Raw genomic sequence first — 8,470 nt, 5'->3', positions numbered from 1 at the left:
ATGGATGCTGATAGAGTTGCAGCTGGTGCAGCAAGACCAGTTGGGTCACAGGAGAGTCAGGATCTAGCTGAGTTCTAGAAATGCCATCTTCCACAGTTCAAGGGAGATGCAGACCTGGAGGTAGCTGACCACTGGATCTGTGAGCTGGAGAAGATCTGCATAGTGTTGGGATGTTCTCAAGAGAGGAGGCTGGCATATGTTGTATACATGCTGGTTAGGAAGGCTGAGCATTGGTGGAGGGGTACTCACCACATGCTGACTGCTAGAGGAGTGGTTGTTGACTGGGAGTGCTTCAGGAGGGTGTTTCTGGAGAAGTACTTCTTGGAGAGCGTGAGGCATGCCAAGGACGCTGAGTTCATGCGGTTGCACCAGGGTGGGCTGTCTGTGTCAGAGTATGCGATGAGATTCGAGCACTTGGCTCGTTTCTACTCGCAAGCTATTTTTGAGGCCTGGAAATGCAAGAAATTTGCTGAGGGTTTGAGACAGGAGTTGAAGAAGGTGGTGGTGCCTATGGCCATCACTGAGTTTCTGACCTTAGTTGAGAAGGCGAATGTTGTTGAGCGGTTAGAAGGTGGCAACCGTGTGACTAAGACTGCTGAGGGACCAGCTGGGTCCAAGAGAGGAGGAAGTTAGAGGAAGCCATATGATAGGCCCTAACCACAGCAAGGGGGTCTTGTCATTATGCAACCTTCTGATGCTGCTAGAGGAGGGAGACAGGGTGGAGGTGCCACTCTTAGATGCTACAGGTGTGCTGGACCCCATTTTGTCAGGGATTGTCCACACACGGAGAGCCGGTGTTTCAGGTGCCATTAGATGGGTCATGAGTCGACCAATTGTCCCGCCAGAAATAGACCGGAGAGAGATACTCAGAGGAGTGGTGCTCAGAGGGGCGATGCTTAAAGGGGTGACAGACCCACTACAGCTGGTAGAGTGTTCGCTTTGACTGGGGTTGAAGCTTCTACTTCCTCAGATCTTGTGAAGGGGAAGGGTAGAGCTGCTGGTAAGGATGTGATGATTCTTTTCGACTCTGGAGCTTCTCATTCATTTATTTCTTATGCTTGTGCTGCTATACTAGTGTGTCGGTGTGTGACTCGGGGTTGAGACTGCTAGTGTCGACGCCCGCTTTTGCTTCGGTAGTTGCTTCTGAGCTGTGTGTTGGCTGTCTTATTGTTGTGAATGAGAAGAGGTATAAGGTGAACTTGATCTTTTTACCTTTGGTGGACATTGACATAATCATAGGGATGGATTGGTTGTCTGCCAATCGCATCCTTATAGATTTTGCCAATAGGAGGCTGATCTTTCCTCAAGAGGAGGAGGAGCTGTTGATTTTAATTGTTCAAGCTGAATCATTGTTGAGGGATGGGGCAGAGTGTTGTCTTCTGCTTGTTGCTATGAGTGTGGAGACCGAGAGGGTCATTGTTGAGATTGATGTGGTGAGGGATTTTGCTGAGGTGTTCCCAGATGAGGTGCCTAGGTTGCCACCTACTAGGGAGATGGAGTTTAGCATTGACTTGGTTCTAGGTGCGGGGCCAGTGTCGGTGGCTCCCTATAGGATGGCCCCAGCTGAGCTGGTTGAGCTGAAAGGTCAGTTAGAGGACCTGTTGGAGAAGCAGTTGTTGCGGCCGAGTGTATCGTCGTGGGGTGCTCCCGTGTTGTTAGTGACGAAGAAAGATGGAGGTAGTCGACTTTGTGTGGATTACCGGCAGTTGAACAAGTTGACTATTAAGAACAAATATACACTTCCCCGGATAGATGACTTAATGGATCAATTGAAGGGAGCATCGGTGTTTTCTAAGATCGACTTAAGGTCAGGTTATCACCAAATTAGGGTGAAAGAGAGTGACATACCAAAGACCGCTTTCAAGACTAGGTATGGTCACTATGAATATGTTGTGATGTCGTTTGGTGTGACCAACGCCCAGCAGTGTTCATGGATTATATGAACAGGATCTTCCGGCCCTTCTTGGATAAATTTGTGGTGGTGTTTATTGATGACATCCTGATTTATTCAAGGACCCCGAAAGAGCATGGAGAGCACTTGAGGTTGGTGCTGGAGTTTTTGAAGGCGAAGGAGTTGTACGCTAAACTTTCAAAATGTGAGTTCTGGTTGGATGAAGTGAAGTTCTTGGGACATGTTATTTCAGCTGAGGGGATTGCTATTGATCCGGCTAAGGTGGAGTCGGTACTGCAGTGGGAGCGTCCAAGAACTGTCATTGACATTCGGAGTTTTGTGGGTCTAGCGGGTTACTATCGAAGGTTCATTGAGGGATTCTCCAAGATAGTAGCGCCTCTAACCCAGTTGACAATGAAAGAGAAGTCGTTCATTTGGACAGATGCCTATGAGCGAAGTTTTAATGAGCTGAAGAGGAGGTTGACTACTTCTCCTGTGCTAGTGTTGCCCGACTCTGGTGAACCTTTTGATGTGTATTGTGATGCTTCTCACCAGGGTCTGGGGTGTGTGCTGATGCAAAACAGGAAAATGATGGCATATTCTTCAAGGCAACTGAAGAACCATGAGAGGAATTATCCTACTCATGACTTGGAGTTAGCAACAGTTGTGTTTGCCTTGAAGATATGGAGGCATTATCTGTATGGTGCTCGGTTCAGCGTCTTCAGTGATCACAAGAGTTTGAAGTACCTGTTTGATCAGAAGGAGCTGAACATGAGGCAGAGGCGGTGGATGGAGTTTCTGAAGGATTATGACTTCTAGTTGATGTATCATCCTAGGAAAGCCAATGTTGTGGCGGATGCGCTGAGTAGGAAATCTATTCACATGTCTAGTATGATGGTGAGAGAGTTGGAGCTGGTTGAGGAGTTCAGAGATTTGAATCTATGTGTGGAGTTAGCTCAGGATCGCATTAGTTGTGGAATGATTACCATAACTAGTGAGTTCTTGAGGCAGGTTGGACATAAACAATTGCAAGATGTTGAGCTGGTGAAACTTCTTGGTTTGCTGGGTACCGAGAAGGCTGTTGGTTTTGAGTTGGGCGAAGATGGAATCTTGAGGTTCAAGGGAAGAATTTGCCTACCTCATGATGTTGAGCTGAAGAGAGCTGTGTTGGAGGAAGGCCACAAGAGCAGACTTAACATACATCCTGGTATGACTAAGATGTACCAAGACCTCAAGAAGACTTTCTGGTGGTCTGGTATGAAGAGAGAGATAACTGAATATGTGGCGGCCTGTCTGACCTATCATAAGGCGAAGGTGGAGCATCAGAAGCTGAGTGGTTTGATGCAGCAGATGGAGATTCCAGAATGGAAGTGGAATAGCATCACTATGGATTTCATTGTGGGGTTGCCTAGGTCAGCTATGAATAGTGATGTTATCTGGGTGATTGTTGATCGGTTGACCAAGTGTGCATATTTCTTACCTGTCAACATCAAGTGGTCCTTGGAGAAGCTGACACAGTTGTATGTGAGGGAAATAGTACGGTTGCACGGGGTGCCTTCCAGTATTATTTCAGACAGAGATCCGATGTTCACTTCCAGATTTTGGCAGAGTCTACATCAAGCCTTAGGCACGAAGCTGAAGCTGAGTTCTGCTTATCATCCGCAGACGGATGGTCAGTCAGAGAGGACAATCTAGTTCTTGGAGGATTTGCTGAGGACTTGTGTGTTAGACCACTTGGGAAGCTGGGAGGAGGTCCTACCGCTGGTTGAATTCACTTACAATAATAGCTTCCATGCTAGTATTGGGATGGCGCCGTTTGAAGCCTTGTATGGCAGAAGATGTAGGACTCCTCTATGCTGGTATCAAGATGGTGAGTCAGTGGTTGTGGGACCGGAGTTGATCTTACAGACTACTGAGAAGGTGAAGCTGATTCAGGAGAGGATGAAGACTACTCAGAGTAGGCAGAAATCTTATGTTGATAAAAGGCGAAAGCCTTTGGAGTTTTCTGAAGGGGAGCATGTGTTTCTGAAGGTGACTTCGACTTCTGGTGTGGGTAGAGCGCTGAAGGCAAGCAAGTTGACACCTAGGTTTGTTGGTCCCTATCAAATCATACAGCGTGTGGGTTCGGTTGCTTATCAGTTGGCTTTGCCACCATCTCTTTCAAACTTACACGATGTATTTCATGTATCCTAGCTGAGGAAGTATGTTCATGACCCTAGTCATGTGGTGGAGCTGGATGATGTGTGGGTGAAGGAGAATCTGACATTTGAGAAGTCGCCAGTAGCTGTGGTGGATCATAAGTTGAAGGAGCTGAGGGGCAAGTCCATTGCTCTGGTGAAGGTGTTGTGGGATGCAACTACTAGTGAGGCTACTTGGGAGGTGGAACAACAGTGCAGGGAGCGGTATCCGTTTCTTTTCCCAAGTAAGTCTCTTTTCGGGGACGAAAACTCTTGTTGTTGGGGAGGTTGTGAGACCCCCACCTCCGTTTTCCTTTTCTTCCCCAACCTTCATCACTCTCAACTCTCAAACTCTCACTCACTCTCATTCTCACTTGCTGAATTCTTCTTTGGTGAGCTTAGGTGCTGAGCAAGCTTAGGCAGAACGAGCTAGTCGTGCGAAGCTTCTCCTTCTTCTCCATTTCTTCCTCTTCATTGTTCTCCTTCTTCACGGAGCTCGGATTCTCGCGCCAAGATAAGGGAAGCTAGGATTTTCTTGCCGGTTGTTTGTTTTGGTGAGCTAGAAACTCACATGATGGCTGATTGTTGCGGATTAATGGCTGAGATTGATGAAAATGGAGTTTTCGGGTTTTCGGGGTTTTGGGTGAAATTTGGGGATTTTTCCTTGTTTGTGATTACATGTGTAAAAAGATGATGTTTTTGAGCTGTTTGGTGAAAATGTGGCATTTTGGCTGGTTTGCATGTGCTTGAAATGTTGATTTTTGCAGGTCTTGGGCAAGATTTTCGAACTTGGTGAGTTGTTACTGGGCATCACGCCGGGCGTAGTTCTCCGTGCCAGGCATGGTAGGATCGCGCTGGGCGCGATATCAGGAAGTAACTTGGTATTTTGTGGTTCTGGTGTGGTGTCGGGCGTGACCCCGTCTCGCCGGGCATGGAGACTCCATAGGAGTCTCTGTCAGAGGTGGCGCCAGGCCCAATTGATATTGCACCGGGCGTGAGACCTTGGGGAGGTCTATGCTTAACTTGCGCTGAGCGCGGGTTAGCACACCGAGCGTATGAGACCTTTTGAGGTCTCTACCTCTTAGCACGCCAGGCGCAATAGGTATTGTGCCGGGCGCGATTGAGCCCTGATGCTCTCTGGTTGTGCCATGCCGAGTGCGACCATGAGTGCGTCGGGCGCGGATGATATGTTATCTTATATGCTGTTATATGGTGATATATGATGAATTATGCTGAAATTGCTGATAAATGTTGTTCCATGCTGAGCTGAGCTGTAGTTGATGTATATTGTTGTTCTGTAAGTTGTTTAGTTGTGCTCTAATGTTGTCATTATCGTATATTGATTTACTGTGCTATGTTGTATGCTGATATAAGCTGTTGTAGGCCGTAAGGCTGAGCTGTTGTAGGCCGTAAGGCTGAGCTATTGTAGGCCGTAAGGTTGAGCTGTTGTAGGCCGTAAGGCTGAGCTGTTGATCACTAAGACTAGAGGAGATGTTTTCGAAATATCCTCATCTCATTGTGTGGATTGAGCGGTTGTGGTGCTCTTAGAGCCCAATTTGTTGAAAACCCTCCTTGGAAAGCTGACCCTTGGAGTGGTAACTTGTTGTTCTCCTCTAAGTTTTTAGTGGTCCCATGTGTGAGCAAGGTCGAGGCACACGTGTACAAAGTGACCACGGTATAGGGGCCAGGTCGAGCTATACCACTTACAAGAGACCAAATCTAGTTGATATGCGTGACGACGCATTTGTGTGTTTACTGTTGTTTATGCTGATGATGTGCTGATAATTGTAGCTGTTCACATTTCTTATATATGTTTTATATGTTGATTCTTTTCACTTGCTTACCCTTTGTTGTTTCCATGTGGTTTGGACTGCGATGATCATACTATGTATGGGAGCAAAGCAGGGTTAGGTTGGTGTGTTGAAGTGGGTCTGCAGCTAGCAGATGGAGTTATTCTTTTGTTGTTTTTAGCTACTTAATGTAGCATTGCTAGATGTATTTTGTATACTTTGTTTCTTAGCTCAGATTTGGACCTTGTGTATATATATATTTTAGATGTTCATATGTATATACTTGTTCCTTTCAAAGTGGCGCTGTTTTTGCTATGCTGTGTGTGATGACCAGCCGGGTCGTTACAGTTTCTAAAGAAAATATTAGATCCAAGATCATCTTTTTTCTTAATACAAGATTGTCTTTTGACTTAACAAAAGGTAATATATATATCTTTTTGCTATACGCATTTTATTGATCGTTAGTATATTAACTTTTAAACACTCTTTACCTTTCATACTCTTTTTTATATAAATTTTATTCTTTTTTCTCTACTTCTTCATAAATTATTTTTCAAATATCTAACATCATTTGAATAATTATTCAAATTGCTCACACCCTCTAATTGTTAAATACTCATACATATTTAACATTTTTATTTTAAAATATTTTTTAAGAAAAAAATTAGAAGTACAAAATAATTTTTTTTTACATTAGTAATAATAATAACAATATAGATTATACATAATTAAATTTTTAATTAAATTTTTTTGTTTCTATAAAATGAGTTATTTTTTATTTTGGTCCTTATAATTTTTTTTATCCTGTTAAAATTGAAATTATCTTTTTTGGTCTTTAGTGTTTTATGATCTTTATTAACTACTTTTTTGTTTATTATATGATTAAGTGATTATTCCTAGAGAAACTCATATATGTATTTGATACCATATTATTATGCGAAACTTCTAAAAAAAAATTTAAATTTCTAAAATAAATATTATTTATCTACCTTAAAATGAGTATTATGAATAAAAAAATAGTGACTTTAAATTTTAGAGGATAAGAATTAAAAAAAATATATAAAGACTATTTGTTCATATTTTTTAAGAATAAAAAAAAATTGGAGACATAAAAAATATTAAAATATATATATATATATATATATAACTAAAATTAAAATATGCATATTTTATTTAAATTAAAAATGTATTTAACCTTTATATTTTTATTATAAAGTGGAGATTTTAAGAGAGTTAAACGTCGAATCTCAACTCACACGTGAATCTCATTGCGTCTTCCTCTTGATGGCGTACCCATTGTTTTAAGCATAAGAGGGGTTGAGGTTTTTGGTCACGGATGGGAAGTCAAAGCATCACCATCCATTTAATATATCCATAAATAAACTTATTTAACTAATCTTTTATAATAAAAATAAATAAATAATAAGATTTCATTCATCTTTCTAATTTTATGGAAGACTGGTAAATACATTTATTATTTTTTAAAATTTATTAAATTAAAATATGAGATATTTATTAGATTGAGATTTTAAAAAATTATTATGATATAAAAAAAAGGTCTTAAAATTTTTAAAAATTAAAAAATATAATGATTCGTAAATAAAAGAGAGAGAAATAAAATATTTAAAAATAAATTTTAATTAATTTTTAAATATTATTTAAATAGAAAGATCAAATATTTGTCTATAAAAATTAATAGAGGGGTTAGATAGATTTTTTTGCTTAAAATAGATTGGATAAATTAAATTTCTATGTAAATTTTTTAATAAATTTAAATAAATTATTTTTATTCATTCTATTATAATTTATTTAAAAAATTATTGGATCCATTTATTTGTTACTCCATTCTGCTTTTAGCTTTTGATTTCGGGATTTCGGTTTCTGTTGTCTTTTGGAATGAAAAAGGGGATTTGTTATGGACATTTTCATTTTTCAGCAGTGGGATTATGTTCATTTAATGTATTTTATAATGGTTAATTAAGTTTATAGTCCCTAATTTTTTTGAAATTTAATTTCCAGACTCTGAATAAAAATTTAGCCAATCAAGATCCTTTAACATTTTTATTAAAGTTTTTGGTCTCCTTATAAAAGTTTGATTCCTTAAGATACCTAAATTTTTTAAAATTTGGTTTTTAATGTTTGGATTCAGGCTAGAGATGGTAAAAAGAATTGTCACACATACGAATAGAATAAAATTTAGGTTCGATAAAAGTATAGTTAGTATTGTTTAATAGAATCGAAGATTTACCTGAGATTTGTATTTAATGTAAGTGTATGGATATTATTAAAGTAACATTCTAATTTTAATTGAAAAATAATATCAATTGTAATGACCTGCTATAGGTACCACATTCTATGAAATCAGTAACACTAACAACTAATATTACTAGAATGTACAAGATTAATAAAATAAAATACACCATACATATAAGTATCATGAGTATATAAGATGAAACCAAACAAATATAAGTAGTCTCATTTCCTAGTGTTGGTCAAGCACATCTATACAAGGTACATCAGTAGTACTGCCATCAAAAAGATCACAACCATGTCCACATTAGCTCCTCAAGCCTAGCCCTGGTTTGTTCCCATACAATGTATGATCATCACAG

General features: G+C 40.0%; 1 protein-coding gene across 1 annotated transcript; it reads left to right on the top strand.

Annotated features, from left to right (window-relative positions):
* On the top strand, positions 1-633 carry LOC145954972 (uncharacterized). Its single transcript, XM_083069667.1, has 2 exons — positions 1-39; positions 97-633. The coding sequence occupies exons 1-2, from the start codon at positions 1-3 to the stop codon at positions 631-633; spliced, it is 576 nt and encodes a 191-aa protein (XP_082925793.1).
* The last annotated feature ends 7,837 nt before the right edge of the window (positions 634-8,470 follow it).

Source organism: Cajanus cajan, chromosome 2 (assembly GCF_000230855.2).
Source record: "Cajanus cajan strain Asha chromosome 2, NIPB_CcT2T_4, whole genome shotgun sequence".
NCBI lineage: Eukaryota > Viridiplantae > Streptophyta > Magnoliopsida > Fabales > Fabaceae > Cajanus > Cajanus cajan.
This window is presented reverse-complemented; position numbering and strand designations above follow the sequence as displayed.